This window comes from Trichechus manatus, unplaced genomic scaffold (assembly GCF_000243295.1).
Source record: "Trichechus manatus latirostris isolate Lorelei unplaced genomic scaffold, TriManLat1.0 scaffold00031, whole genome shotgun sequence".
NCBI lineage: Eukaryota > Metazoa > Chordata > Mammalia > Sirenia > Trichechidae > Trichechus > Trichechus manatus.
Window position 1 is genome coordinate 10,183,058 of NW_004443967.1, and position 16,054 is coordinate 10,199,111.

Here is a 16,054-nt window from a genome sequence, read left to right on the forward strand (position 1 = left end):
GCTGATCAAGCTATGACCATCAAACCCAGTGACAGAAGAGAAAAATGATAAGAGCATTTATAATGATTATTTGTCCTGTCCACCGGCATCTGCAGTATCGAGTTCAAATATGTTTTGCAGAGTTCTTATTAGAACACGTTTTACATTACTATTCAAAACTGATAAGGGTGGTATTTGGTAACATTTATTTCTCTGTTCCTGCCAAGTTTTGCGTTTGTTGCTAGAACAAATATACAAATAATGGGAATGGTGATAAGAATAATGAATGCAGGTAGTCCCTTCATCCCATTCACTATTTTCAATTCTAACCACCTTCCTGAGATCCTATCTGCAGGCTCCATAAAACTGAGATAGGACCTGGAGTATATGGTGACTGAAGAGGAAATGGATTTGAAGTTGACTGTGTGATTAAGTCTAGATACAGCTATGGATATAGAGGGAGAGAAAAGTGGAACTGAGAATAACTCTCCAGAGTACTTTTCATCCTTATACTGTCTCTATATATAGTCAGTTGAGAAATCTGAATATTCTTAGTCTGAAAGACACAGAAGAGGAAATCTCTAATTAATACTCCCCTAATTATGTTAGATTGGGGCCCTGGTGATGCAGTGGTTAAAGTGCTCAGCTGCTAACTGGAAGGTCAGTGGTTTGAACCCACCAGCCTCTCTGTGGGAGAAAGACGTGGCAGTCTGCTCCCGTAAAGATTATAGCCTTGGAAACCCTATGGGACAATTCTACGCTGTCTTACAGGGTGGCTATGAGTCTGTCCTATAGTGTTGCTATGAGTCAGCAGTGGGTTTGTTCTTTTTTGGTTTTAATTATGTTGGATTACTTTTTAAAGTAAGATATTTAAGGAAAGGCATTTCCCCCCTTCATTTGCTACTTGGATTTTGGCTTAGTGAAACAAGTTTTTTTCTAAACTACAAAGTAGAGTAGATCTATGTGTTTCATAATAAAGTGATCAGAATTGGTTATATTTTATTAAAGGCTTAATGTAATTGGGAGTTAAAAATCAATTTTTAAGCTTTATTTCTCTATATCAACAACAGTAATCATAACAGCAACATTTGTTAAATACTGTGCTATAACTACTATATGGCATGGAATATGCTAAACACTTAACACATATTATTCACTTAACCTTCTCAACAACCTACGAGGTAGTAGTTATGCCTATTTCACAGAGGAGGAAGTCGAGGCACAATAAAGTGAAATATTCACCTCAGTGAGTTTATAACTGGTGAAGCTGGAATTTGTACCCAGGCAGTCGGGCTCCTATACTGTGTTCCTGCTCAGTCAGCTCTTTTGAAGTCACCACCATAAAGAAAAGGGAGGGAAGGAAGAAAAGAAGAAAGGAAAGCCTCCCTTCTTCCCTCCTTCATTTTCTTTCTTTTTCTCGCTCCCATCTTCCCTCTTTCCTTCCTTCCTTAGTTTCTTCTTTAAACAGAAAATATGGTTAAAGAATGAAAGGTTTCTACTTTTTATAACCTGACAAATATTTGCTAACTACTGTTTGGGGTTAAGAAAGTAGCAGTCCTATACAGAATAGAAACAACGTGATGTTATACTGTTTTCAGATACCAGATGTGAACTTTTGGATCATCCCCATTATACAAGGTTTTGTGCAGATCGAAGAACTTGTGGTTAATTATAACGAAGCATCTGACGATGAGAAAAGCAGCCCAGAGACCCCCCCTCAGGAGTCCACCTGTGTAGATGACATTCACCCACGATTCCTAGTGGCTCTCATTTCACGCCGAAGCAGGCACAGAGCAGGTGAGCTGTGGTGCTCAGATAACAATAATGCGCAAATCAAATCCAGGTGAGAATGGAAAATTTGCAGGTGTGTTAAAAGGCTAATGACAATGATGGGTTTGGAAGCACAGTTGGCTCCAGAGTGCTGTTGCTGTTAGGTGACGTTGAGTCGGTTCTGACTCATAGAGACCCTGTCTACAAAAGAACGAAACACTGCTGGTCCTGTGCCATCCTCACAGTCTTGCTGTGCTTGAGACCATTGTGGCAACCATTGTGTCAGTCCATCTCATTGAGGGTCTTCCTCTTTTTCGATGACCCTCTACTTTACCAAGCATGATGTGCTCCAGGGACTGGCCCCTCCTGATAACATGTCCAAAGTACATGAGATGAAGTCTAGCCATCCTCCCTTCTAAGGAGCACTCTGGCTGTACTTCTTTCAAGACAGATTTGTTTGTTCTTCTGGCAGTCCATGGTATATTCAATATTCTTCGCCAACACCATAATTCAAAGGCATCAGTTTTTCTTCGGTTTTCCATACTCATTGTATAGCTTTCACATACGTATGAGGTGATTGAAAATACCATGGCTTGGGTCAGGCGCATCTTAGTCCTCACTTTTTAACACTTTAAAGCGGTCTTTTGCAGCAGGTTTGCCCAATGCAATATGTTGTTTGATTCCTTGACTGCTGCTTCCATGGGTGTTGACTGTGGATCCAAGTAAAATGAAATCCTTGACACCACAGTCTTTTCTCCATTTATCATGATGTTACTTATCGGTCCATTTGTGAATATTTTTGTTTTCTCTATGTTGAAGTATAATCCATACTGAAGGCTGTAATGCTAAGTGATTCTAAATCCTGTAATGTACATGATTGGGGACTAGTTTTTGCAGAGAAGTGAATAGGGAAGAATTAGCAAAAGGAGAAAGAAAAGGAGGTATAAATAGAGAAGAGGAGAAAGTGAGTTGCGATGTGCTTCTAAAGACTAATGTTCCACTTGACAGCTTGTGTCACAGTGATAAATCCTTCTTGAGTGCTAGTACCTGTGGGAAAACCCTTCTCTTTCAGTTTTTAGCTTCAGCTTTTTAAAAACAATGATATGTATAATTATGATTTTGGGTAACTTGATACTGTTCTGTCTGGCAGTTGCACATTGGATCCCAAGGCAATCCTGAAATACATATACTTTGTTGAGAAGATAATCTAGTCAGACTAAATACATTTTTTAAAATGTTGCTGTTTTGTATTTTATTTTTCTTTCAGGAATGCGCTATAAAAGAAGAGGAGTTGATAAAAATGGAAATGTTGCAAATTATGTGGAGACTGAGCAGTTAATTCACGTTCATAACCACACCCTGTCATTTATTCAAACACGAGGCTCTGTGCCTGTGTTTTGGAGCCAGGTTGGGTATCGATATAATCCAAGGCCTCGGCTGGACAAAAGTAAGTATGTCAATTATGTGGTTTTCAAATGATGATTTCAGAGAGAATATTCTTTTTTTTTTTTTTTTTTAAATTAGGTATTGATAGATTTGCTTTGACAGATAACTTCACTCAAAACAATAACTCATAATGTCAAATTTAATAGAAAGTGATGTATTAATTACAGGGATCATAATAGCTGTTGACTATTTAAATTATTTATTCAACAGTAAACAAAAAATTCCCAACAGTAGAGCAAAACAAAGCTTATTTCACAGATTTTTAATTGCGATTGCTTTGAAGAATACGTCATTGAATGCTTAATTTTGGTAAGGGTAAATGTAGCTATTATTTATAGAAGCAGGAAGTATCTTAGCAAGATGGCATCTACCAAAAATAGATAAAATGCCTCTACTTAAATGTCTCTCCATGAAGGTTTTTTGTTTTTGTTTTTTTAAATAATAAGATTTCATTTCTTCTAGTATTTTAACTGTAGCACTATAATAGTTAAGTCATTTAAATCAGATCAGATTATTGAATGAGGCTGATTTTTAAAAATGTTTACAAAATATTTTTCTTTCAAAACTTAGTTTGTATTCTTCAAGAATATGGTAACTTTGATTTTTAAAAATCCCTGTTTTAGACGGGTTTTTATTTTATTGTAAGCCATATGAAATCTTTAGATATGAAATCAGGTTGAATGTATAAATAATAAATGTCATAACTTCACAGTTTATGCTTTCAGGTATGTTTCGATTTAGTCTATTTTTGAAGAAAAGATTAGAGATCTTTGGCATAGCATTTCATTTTAAAATACTGCTTTTAGACAATCTTAGTACATTTGAGCTATCAATAAATTATTTAAAAGTAAGGGTAAAGACGGAGTAGACACTAATTTCTGTCTTAAACATGGGAAGGAAAAATAGATTTTGTATCACTTCTTTGTAGGTGAAAAGGAAACTGTTGCCTATTTCTGTGCCCATTTTGAAGAACAACTGAAAATTTACAAGAAACAGGTGGGCTTTGATCTGTAGTAGTAAAATGTTCCTTCATATTTAGAAATGATTGTGTATCTCTTTCTTTAAATTTTATGAAAATAACAATGTACTATTGACAATCAAACAGCAGCATTTATCATGAAGTTAAAAATACATATAAGCTAAGAATATTCTTAATATTCTTTAAAAATAATCGAGTTAGACTGTATTTGTGTAACATAAAGAGATTAGACTGTTATCGATTATTACAATCCATGAAATAGAGTAAGAAATGAAAGTCAGCTCTTAGTACCACCCACACTGTTGCCTTCTGGAGATAACAATTTGGTATGTATCTTTTAGTTTTTAAATTGTGTTTTAGGTGAAAGTTTACAGCACAAATTAGTTTCTCATTCAAAAATGTATACACAAGTTGTTTTGTGATACTGATTGCAATCCCAGCAACGTGTCAGCACTCTTCCCCCTTTCCTTTTACACCCTGGGTTCCCCATGTCCATTCATCCAGGTTACCTAGTCTTTCCTGCCTTCTCTTTGCTTTTGGGCAGGTGTTGCCCATTTGGTCTCATATATTTAATTGAACTAAGAAGCATGTTCGTCACGTGTGTTATTGTTTGTTATAGGACTGTCTAATCTTTGGCTGAAAGGTGGACTTTGGGAGTGGCTTCAATTCTAAGTTAGCAGGGTTTCCGGGGTTCATAGTCTTGGGGATTCCTCTCAAAATCTTTCTCTGCCCACCTTTCATATGTATCCATACACTTACATATAGGAATGAGATCATATAAGCCAAAACCAATTGAAAATTATTAGATAAATACAAGTTCAATAAGATAACCAGATTTGAGATACAAGATTAATATGTAACAATCAGTAATGCTCCTGTCATTCAGTGACCACTCTGAATGTGTAATGCCAGGAGCGATGCTTAACAGCAACAGAATAAAATATGCAGAAATAACCTGAAATCTAACAAACATTCAAAAAGATTTATGTATTATATATAGTATATATATATATTATATATAGTATAACATATAAATTATATATATACTATATGTTGTAATATTGTGTGTGTGTGTGTGTGTGTGTGTGTGTGTGTGTATATACATATATGGGGAAAAAGAGAATAACCAAAGAACAGAAAAGAAAACCTGAATAGAGAGAAAATACCATATTTCCTGGAAGGGAAGACTCAATATTGAATAGATTTTATTTTTTAATTAATACATACATTCAGCATAATCCCAAACAAAGCCCAATCAGGGAAATAAAAAACAAGCATTCAGATTGAAAAAAAGATAAAGTTTGATAATAAGAGATAAAGGCAGGTATTTGGGGAAATGAGAACTCTCACACATTGCTGTTGTTAGTTTCCATAGAGTTGGCGCCAACTCATGACGACCTTATATATAATAGAACGAAGCGTTGCTTGTCCTGTACCGTCTGCATGATTGTTGGTATGTTTGAATCCATTGTTGTGACTGTTGTCTCAATCCATTTAATTGAGGGTTTCCTTCATTTTCGTAGACCCTGTACTTGACCAACCATAATGCCCTTTTCTAGCAGTTGGTTTTTCCTGACAACATGTCCAAAGTAAGCAAGCCAAAGTCTCTCCATTCTCACTTCTTAGGAGCATTCTGGTTGTATTTCTTAGACTGATTTGTTCATTCTTCTTTGCCAACGCAATTCTAATGCATCAATTCTTCTCTCTTCCTTTTTCATTGTCTAGCTTATGCATGCATGTAAGGCAATTGAAAAGACCATGGCTTAGGTCAGGTGAACCTTAGTCATCAGAGTGATATCTTTGCTAGAGGGAGCATAAGTAGATACAGCCATTTTGTGGGTGGCGCAGACAGTTAAGTGGTCAACTACTAGCTGAAGGTTGGTGGTTCGAACCCACCCAGTGGCGCCTCAGAAGACATGTGTCACTACGAGTCGGAATCAACTGGAAGCCAACTAACAACAATTAAATGAAATATGCTTATATTGTTTGACCTAGTAATTTCACTTTTGATATCTATCCTATATACCATATACAAGCGTCAGTTCCAGTTAGATTATGGATCTAAGTGTGAAAGGTAAAGCAATAAAATTTTTAGAGGAAAACAACATCTTTGTGACCTGAGGTCTTAAATAAGACTGAAAAAGCACTAACCATAATAGAAAAATTGATAAATTTGACTTATTAAAATAAAGAAATTGTATTTATCGAGAGGCACCATTAAAGAATGAAAAGGCAGTTCACAAAGTGGGAGAAGATATTTTCAGTACATACATATGACCAAGGACTCATATCTTGAGTATATAAACTCCTGTAAATCCATAAGAAAAAGATAGACACCCCAAAAGGAAAATGGACAAAAGACTTGAGCAAACTCTTCATGAGAAAGGATATCCAAAAGGCTAATGATAAATACATGGAAAAGTGTTCCGCTTCATTAATTATCAGGGAAAAGCAAATTAAAACCACTACTCACACACCAGAATAGCTAAAATAAAAAAGATGGGAAATACCAAGTGTTGGCAAGGATGTGGAGCAACTGAAACTAATACACTGCTCCTGGGAGTATAAATTATGCAGCCACAATTTATGGCCCAGGAATTCCACTCTTACACATATACTTAATAGAAATGCATATGTATATTCACCATAAGGCATATACAAGCATGTTTATAGCAGGACTGTTCATAAAAGTAAACTAGAAACTACCTGATTGTTCATCAACAGTAGAATGGATAAATAAATAGTGGTATATTCACACAATGACTTTACAACAATGTGAATGAACAATTTACAACTGGCAGAAGAAGCCAACCCATAAGAGTACATAACTGATTATTCAGTTTATATAACCGCAAAACAAGCAAAACTAATGTCTGTGGCCAGAAGTCAGGGTAGCAGTTACCCTGCGTAGTTTGTCCTGTTCCATTTGAGTCATTTTCTATACTAGTACTACAGTTTTGGAGCCCTGGTGGCACAGTGGTTGAGAGCTTGGCTGCTAACCAAAAAGTCAGCAGTTCGAATCCACCAGCCACTCCTTGGAACCCTGTGGGACAGTTCTACTCTGTCCTATGGGGCCACTATGAGTTGGAATCCACTCGACAGCAACGAGTTTGGTTTGATTTTTACCATATTTTTAATTGCTATAAACTTCAGGTGTGTTTTGCTCTCCAACAGGGCAAGTTCCCCTTTATTGTTATTTTCATTTCCCCCCACATATTTCCTCTTCTAGATGAATTTTAAAATTAATTTGTCAAGTCCATAAAAGTTCCTGATCAAATTTTGATTGGAATTGTTGAATATATAGATTAATTTGGGGAGACTTGACATCTTTACAACATTGACTCTTCTCTTTGAGCAGCATGGTATGTCTCTCCGTTTATTCAGGCTTCTATTGTGTATTTCAACAAAGTGGTATAGTGTTGGCCGTGTAAGTCTTGTCCATTTCTTTCAAAATTATTCTGGATGTTTTAAATATTTGTTATTATGAAAAATCTTTTTTCCTTATGTATTCTAATTGGTCATTGCTAGTGTATAGAAGGAGCCCTGGTGGCGCAGTGGTTAAGAACTCGGCTGCTAACCAAAAGGTCAGCAGTTTGAATCTACCAGGTGCTTCTTGGAAACCCTGTGTGGGGCAGTTCTACTCTGTCCTGTAAGGTCGCTGTGAATTGGAATTGATTTGACGGCAGGGGGTTTGGTTTTGGTTAATGTATAGAAAAGCTATTAATGCCATTGATATAAGCAGTTCCCATAAACCTGAATGTAACAAGTGAAAATTCAATTTTATTGGAAAAAAATTGAGGCTTGAATGGATTAATGGCTAAGTATAGCTCTAAAATATTTCTAAAACATAATTCCAAATACATCATTTAAAAAATCACATTATGATTCTAACATCTGATTAAACTTAATTTTTTTCTTTTTTTCCCTCACTGTCACAGGTTATTATTAACTTGGTAGACCAGGCAGGAAGAGAGAAAATTATCGGAGATGCTTACCTGAAGCAGGTGTTACTCTTTAACAACTCACACCTCACTTATGTTTCATTTGACTTCCATGAGCACTGGTAAGGTGGCTTCCTGAAATGAGTTTTGATTGGTTCCAATGCTTATGGTAGATGCTGCCTCAGGGACCTTAGGTTGTCTTCTCTTTCCTAAAAATAGAAATGCCTTCCTCTCCTCGTTTTTAGAAAGGTAAAGAATATCATTTCTTTACTTTTAATTTTCATATGGGTTTTATTTTGGCCAAAAACATGAGTTAATTGTCCTCAAAATATTTACAGTCTTCTTATTCTAAGGTGACTTGAAGACTAAGAGCCCCATTTTACCACCAGTTGAAGAACTTCTGGAGCCTTTCTCTCTGCTTGAGTCTGAGCCTGGCAGAAATAATAGAGCTCTCTTACTCAAAAATCATCTTGCTGGCTTGTCTTCATGCTTTGTTCGTACTACCTCTTTCCCTATTGATCAACTTCACCAGAGTTTGCTCTGGAAAAACAATTGGTGAATCATTCCCATGTCCCTTTTAACGTGGTTCATTCTGAAAGCAAAGTTCTTTTGTCGTAATCCTGGCTCTAGCTTGGGTTAATTTGCCTGCATATTGGGGGATTTGGTGGGGAAAGAAGCGTCTGACACCTGTGATAATATATTTCAGTGTATCCTTAAGTGTGCTTATTTCACAGTGCAGATTATTATAAACATTTGTATAATCTCTTGCATAGCATATAGTGGTGTTATACTTTTGGCAATAGTTCTCTTTAATTTTTACAAGCTACTTTAAATATTATCTCTTACATACATTTAAAAAAATTTCAGTTATTATATAAGTTTTTTTCTTTCTTTTGGCATGTATTTTAGCCGAGGAATGAAGTTTGAGAATGTTCAAACACTAACAGATGCCATTTATGACATTATTCTTGACATGAAGTGGTGTTGGTAGGTATTTCATGAGAAGTCAGTTTGCCAAACTCTGAAATCATATGTATTTTTTCTAGCTACCACTGAACACTAAAATAATAGCAGCATGCTGAGAAAGTATTTTTGTTTTGCTTCCAAATTCCTGTTCTCCTTTTCGAGAGAGAGTTGCTCTTCATCAGGCAGTGTTAGCCTTGAACAGGGAGAGGGTGTCAGATGGTTGGGCAAAACGGAGTGAAGTGCTCTGTGACTGTTGAGGACGTAAGTCTGTTCTTCCTGAGCTCCAGGGTCCACGTTTTCTCTTTCTCACCATCCCTAAAATGGGCAGTGAAGCTTAGTGGTGAGTTGCTCTCAGTTTTCAGGCATATCAAAATTGTCAGAGAAGGAAAATGGTTCTCAGACGACAGTGGGGAAATGTAGGCAGGAAATTGCTTTAAATGACAGCGAGAACCCTAGATTAGACTTTAAGACCACATGGGTGGCCAGAGACGTTAGATGGGGAGGGTGATGCATGATTGCTCCCTGGGAGGTAAAGGTAAATTAGTCTGTTTTAGATAACTTAGATCCATTTCTCCCTGGTATTAAAAGGGAGGAACGAGATGGTGTTTGATGTGCTTCCTGATTTTAAGTATATAGAAAAGCGTAAAGTGAGTTTAAGAAGCCCTGGTGGTGTAGTAGTTAAAACACTCAGCTGCTAACCAAAAAGTCAGTGGTTCAAACCCACCAGTTGCTCTGTGGGAGAAAGATGTGGCAGTCTGCTTCCATAAAGATTTATAACCTTGAAAACCCTATTGGGCCGTTCTACTCTGTCCTGTAGGGTCGCTATGAGCTGGAATTGACTTGATGGCAGTGGGTTTGGGTTTTTTTAAACCTGAGTTTGTCTCAGCTCTGCCTCTTGGTGGTTATGTGATTTGTGTCACAGAACTGTTTCTGCACCTCACTCCCCCCTCCCTAGGAATAATATATTTCTTGCCAAATGATTATGTGAATTAGCAATAATATCTATAAAGGACTTGGTAATGCCTCACATATCATAATAATATTCTAAACCACTGAGAGCTAATGCTACTGTTGTTATTGTTATACCTTAAAGAATTGTGGTTTTTGAAAGCTTATTAAAGTATTTTACATTGTAAAATGCCCCTGTCCTGTTTTTGAAAAGGGTGGATCAAGCCGGGGTGATATGTAAACAGGAGGGGATTTTCCGTGTGAATTGCATGGACTGCCTGGATCGCACCAACGTGGTCCAAGCTGCCATCGCACGGGTGGTCCTGGAGCAGCAGGTAATGTGGAGTCCTCTGGAGGGTCAACATTCATCTTTAAATGGTTTTTTTTCGTATGTAAAAGAACAGCTAAAATCTTTGTCCAATAGAACATTTACAGCGTACCAACATCCTTGCTGCATTCAAACTTAGAAAGCTCAAACTTCACTAGAAATAAACTGAATAAGGTGGCATTCTCTTAAGTACTTATTTCAGGCATGTCAGCCCCAATAAAATGTATTGGGTGGCATTGTGTGGTCATTTGCCTTTTTGCCTTCAGTTCCAAACTGACCCTTTTGTAATAACTTCCCAGGACCTCGTTGTTAGTTGCCGTCAAATTGATTCTGACTCATGGGGACCCCAAGTGTGCAGAGTAGAACTGCTCCGTAGGGTTTTCAAGGCTGTGACCTTTCAGATGCAGATTGCCAGGCCTGTCTTCTGAGGCACCTCTGGGTGGGTTCGAACCACCACCCTTTCAGCTAGTAGTGAAGCACTTAACCGTTCACGCCACCGAGGGACTCCCTCCCAAACACGCCCTTCTGTATTCCTTCTGGATGCTGGGCCCGGGAATCTGTATATCACCTGTCTGCTTAGCCAGCCGGCTCCTTGTCAAACTCTGTCAAGAGGGCTTGCTAGAGGGAGACCACCAGGCAAGCAGAGGAAAAGGGACAAGCTCCTTCACCTGTGCTATTCCTGCCAGCACTGCCGTCTCTGGGCTTGTTGGTTCCTTGGCACCATGGAACCAGTCTCTCCCTTTGTGCCTCAGCCCTAGGGGTGGCAGCGGCTTCCTGCAGACGTCATCGCTGCTACCTCAGTGTCTCCTCTCAGGTCTTTCAGCCCCCGATCACCTGAGTTACAGATTCTCTGTATTAAATTCCCAAGGTGGACATACCCAGCATGGTTTCTGTTTTTTCCTGACAGGCAGTTTAATGTAGCATTTAAGCATCTAGGGTTTTGAGTCATCTCCCTGTGTTCAAACACTGACTCTACCACATGCTAGATGTTGGCCCCATGCAAAGAGCTTAACCTTTCCAAACCTCAGTGTCCTCATCTTTAAAATGGGGATAATAAGAGTATCGATTGCACAGAACTGCTAATGAGAAATAAATGAGAGTTTTTGTAAAAGCACTCAGAGCCCTGGGCCTGGCCCAGGGCTAATGTTTGCTGGACACTTGCTACTATTAATGTTACTGTTGCTTCTATATGTTTTTTTGTTACTTAGTTTCACTTCATAGGCAAGTTTTAAAACAAAGACAAAATATAATAGTGTGAATCTATACACTAAAAATTACACCAACACAATATAAACATTTTATTCAGCTGTAGTAATTTATAAAGCTGTCTTCCAGGCAGCACTTTATTAAAAAAAATAAGTCTGGAACCATGACTGCTTTTTTTTTAAGGGTCCTAAATTGTATATGATTACACTTCCTTTTTTTGCAGCATACATTTTATGCTGTGGTTTCCTGGCTCCTATGCAGTTAATCTGCCCTTGTGTTCATTTTAGCTGAAAAAACTCGGTGTGATGCCCCCAGAGCAGCCACTGCCAGTGAAATGCAATCGGATTTACCAGATAATGTGGGCCAACAACGGGGACTCCATTAGTAGACAGTATGCCGGGACAGCCGCTCTCAAGGTAAATGCGTGCAGCAAGCATTCGTGGGTCCGTCTGTGGGACGCAGATCAGATTGTGGTTTAAAACCGGCTTTGTTTCTGAGAATGGTATGTGGACTACAGGTGTGTGTCCTTGTAGTTATCTCCTTTCTGGAATGTTGGCTCAGGCAGGGTCACACATTTAGATTCCCACAGGGCCCAGGTAAGGTGACTCGGAGGGAGACGTGAGGCTGTGTAGACCTGAGGAGCAGCACAGGCTGCTGTGGGAGAGGCTGTCCGTCCTTGCCTTATGGGATAGAGGTCCCCATATGGGGCCATGTTGCCAGGTCTTCCAGATTTCCAAGGGAGTCTGGAAATCTGGAATTCTATATCAAATAGCTGGTTTTTAAAACTTTGTTCAGACAAAAGAAAGCATGTCTGTGGACAGGATTTGACCCCCTGTCTGATAGTTTGCCTCCTCTCCATGTGAATCCCATCCCTGCCTCTACTGGCTCTGTGACCCACTGCTTAACCTGTGTGCCAGTCTCCTCATCTGTAAAATCGGAATATTAGTAGTGGGCCTACTTCAGAAGGCTGTCACTGGATTATATGAGTTAAAGTATGAAACTAAACCAAACCCACTGCCAGTGAGTCAATTCTGACTCCTAGCTACTCTATAGGACGGAGTAGAACTGCCCCCATAGAGCTTCCAAGGAGCACCTTGTGGATTCAAACTGCCGACCTTTCGGTTAGCAGCTGTAGCTCTTAACCACTACGCCACCAGGGTTTCCAAAGTATGAAGGGGTTTAGAATATTCCCTGGCACATAGTAAATGCCCAAGAAATACCTTATTAATTTTTGCGGTTGTTACTAGTAAAGACTTTGAGGATTCTGGAGAGCTAATCCTCGCAGGATTTTAAGTTAAGTGTCAAAAGATGGTCCCTGATACCTAAAAAAAAAACCCTCCCTCTATGGGCAATAGGGGAAGCCCTGGTGGTTGCAGTGGTTAAGAGCTCAGCTGCTAACCAAAGGGTCGGCAGTTCAAATCCACCAGCCGCTCCTTGGAAGGCCTATGGGGCAGTTCTACTCTGTCCTGTTGGGTTGCCGTGAGTTGGAATTGACTCGATGGCAGTAGGTTTAGTTTTTTGTTTTATGGCAATAGGAAGTGGTTAAGTTAGTTCAAATTAGATTTATGTTAATTTTCCTTCAAGGTAATAATTCATTTGCAGATATTTCTTATATGGCAATTGTATACCCTCAAGACTTCCACAGGTACCAGATAGTCCATCTTTTGGTTAAGTAATAAATATCAAAAAGCTCTTTATTAAATTAAGGGAAGTGAACTTTAGAAGTCCTTGTATAAGTTACAGTTTAAAGGGAAAGACAGTGAAACCTGTGAGAGCTGGAACTCAAAAGGGCTGCCTTGTTTTTCCAGGTCTCGCAAGTTTTCCACCTTTGCAGTCTTACCACTTTTCTGTTGCTCTCTATTAGTGGAAAATATTTGAGTTTTTCTTCTCTGACAAGTTTCTGCGCTACACAGGTTTCAGCTTTCACATGTTTTACTGTGCTTCTTTTTATACTTCTATTTTAAACTTGTTTGGAATCAGCATTCATGCCTCCCTCTGCTGTAAGAGATTGTTATTGTTAGCTTCCGTAAAGTCTGCCCTGGCTAATAGCAACTCCGTGCACAATGGGATGAAATGCTGGCCGGTTCTGTACCACCCCCATGAACAGTTGCGGATTAGACCATTATGATCCATAGAGTTTTCAGTGGTTGATTTTTGGAAGTAGATTGCCAGGCCTTTTTTCCTAGTTTGTCTTAGTCTGGAAGCTCTGCTGAAACCTGTTCAGCATCATAGCAACAGGCAAACCTCCACTGACAGGTGGTGGTGGCTGCGCTTGAGGTGTATTGGCTAGGACTGAAATCTGGGTCTCCCATGTGGAAGTGAAAATTCTACCACTGAACTACCAATGCCGTCTCCTGTAATAGATTCTCTTGCTACACAGGTAGTCCCCGACATACGAGGTTTCGTTCTGACGACTCTGTTGTAAGTCGAATACCTAATTTTTCTTTTTTTCTTTTTTTAGTTTTTATTATTATTGCCTTTTATTATCAGTGTCTATAAATCTGATCTTTATTTGTCTTTGGAGGTTGGAAACATTACATATAAACTTACAGATATATTTTAACATTGTATGTAGTACATATTACTAACGATAAGATGTACACACACAAAAAAGACAATGGTAAGTGTGGTTTGTCATAATTCAAATACGTCGTAAGTTGGGGACTACCTGTACTAATAGTTCCTGTGAATGACCCAATTAATAGGCAGCAGTTTCAGGGCAAGGCCTCTTTCTAAGATTGCCTTGGATACAAATTAGTGGTGTTGGGATGGGGAAGAAGAGACAGTACCTTCCTTGCCTTAAGTTTAAGTCACTATCTCTAGGGACTTGGTCTGACATCTTTGTTGTGAAAAGCAAAGGAAACAAAACAATTTATATCTTCATTGGATCATTCTGTGGATAATTGTAATGTGCAGCAGGTATGGAAAGCTCTGCACACTCTTGCTTGCTCGCTCACTCTCTCTATACACACACTCACAAACACACACACGTTAAATCCCATTGTCATAAACTTCAGGGAACTGTACAGGCTTTCTTGCATGAGAATTTTGTGGTTTTTGCATATTATACCACTTTGAGGCTTGAAAATCTTTTTGTTGTTTTGGTCTTTCTTGTATAATTGTTCATCACATGTGAACTAGAAATTCTAGATTGCCAAGAATGGCTTTACCCTAGCAGACCATCTAGCTGTGGAGACTTGATCCCACAAAGCATATATTAACTACACCATTTGGAAATTTTGAAAGTTCATGGTAGCCTTTAGAATTCTACTCCTGAACTGACGGCCCATGATTAATTTGGGAACATTCTTACATTCGAATAAATTGTCAAAATGACCTTTTCTTTGACAGGGTGACTTTACAAGGACAGGGGAGAGGAAGTTGGCCGGAGTAATGAAAGATGGAGTGAACTCGGCAAATAGGTATTACCTGAATCGATTTAAGGATGCTTATAGGCAAGCTGTCATAGGTAAGACACAGAACTGCTTTCCTTGCCTTAAAATGTGTTATTCTTTCTGTGACTAACATTTTACAGAAACCAACTTTATTAACATAACTCGTATGTTTTGTAATATACTTGTGTTTGTATAGTGAACATCTTAGGTTCAAATGTTTACAAGATTAGAGCTTGAGAAGTCTTTTAGGCTGGAGCAACAAAAGAAACCACCTATTTTCATACAGATTTGTCAATTTGCTATTCACGTAAAAGACAGCAGAGTTGAGGCTCCTGGAGTGTGGAATAAGGTACCCTAAGACCTCACCAACCGAAAACCCTGTATTCCACATGTTTTCCCATTATTTAAGGCTGAGAGATGTAATGAAATAATCCCCCCACCCCTTGCTATTTATCATGTGTTCTGACTGTGAATGAATACACCACCCTTGTCTATAATCATGGCTTAATATCCAGGTTTAGAGATTATCCTAACCAACTCATCACTTTTTAGAAGAGGAAATGGAGGGTATGTTACCCAGGAGAATTAATGCCTTGGCTTGTTTTTTGTTTATTTTTTTTATTGTTGTACTTTAAGTGAAAGTATACAATTCAAGTTAGTCTCTCATACTAAAATTTATACATACGTTGTTATGTGACCCTAATTGCTCTCCCTGTATTGTGACAACACACTCCTCCTTTCTACCCCGGATTTCCCGTGTCTGTTCAATCATCTCCTTCCTGACCCTCTCTGCCTTCTCATCTCACCTCCGGACAGAAGCTGCCCATTTAGTCTTGTGTATCTACTTGAGCTAAAAATAAAAAGCACACTCTTCCCGAGTATCATTTTATGTCCCATAGTCCTGTCTAATCTTTGTCTGAAGAGTTGGCCTCAGGAATTGTTTTAGTTCTTGGATGACGGAGAGTCTGGGGGCCATGCTTTCTGGGGTTCCTCCAGTCTTAAACCATTAAATCTGGTCTTCTTACTAGAATTTGAGTTCTGCACCCCACCTTTCTCCTGCTCCATCAGGGCCTCTCTGTTGTGTTCCCTGTCAGGG

At 38.7% G+C, this 16,054-nt stretch overlaps 1 protein-coding gene across 3 annotated transcripts in view; it reads left to right on the plus strand.

The window, feature by feature from the left end:
• INPP5F (inositol polyphosphate-5-phosphatase F) overlaps window positions 1-16,054 on the plus strand; it is an 89,384-nt gene that overhangs the window by 56,327 nt on the left and 17,003 nt on the right. For 2 of the 3 annotated variants that reach the window (XM_023730011.1, XM_004374898.2), the window contains 8 exons: window positions 1,578-1,776; window positions 3,017-3,196; window positions 4,124-4,191; window positions 8,113-8,237; window positions 9,025-9,102; window positions 10,244-10,364; window positions 11,851-11,979; window positions 14,915-15,032. In XM_023730011.1, the coding sequence (XP_023585779.1) occupies window positions 1,578-1,776; window positions 3,017-3,196; window positions 4,124-4,191; window positions 8,113-8,237; window positions 9,025-9,102; window positions 10,244-10,364; window positions 11,851-11,979; window positions 14,915-15,032 (1,018 nt within the window). Of the gene's footprint in view, window positions 1-1,577; window positions 1,777-3,016; window positions 3,197-4,123; window positions 4,192-8,112; window positions 8,238-9,024; window positions 9,103-10,243; window positions 10,365-11,850; window positions 11,980-13,943; window positions 13,985-14,914; window positions 15,033-16,054 lie in introns of those variants that run through there. The other variant, XM_023730012.1, reaches the window with a different exon arrangement.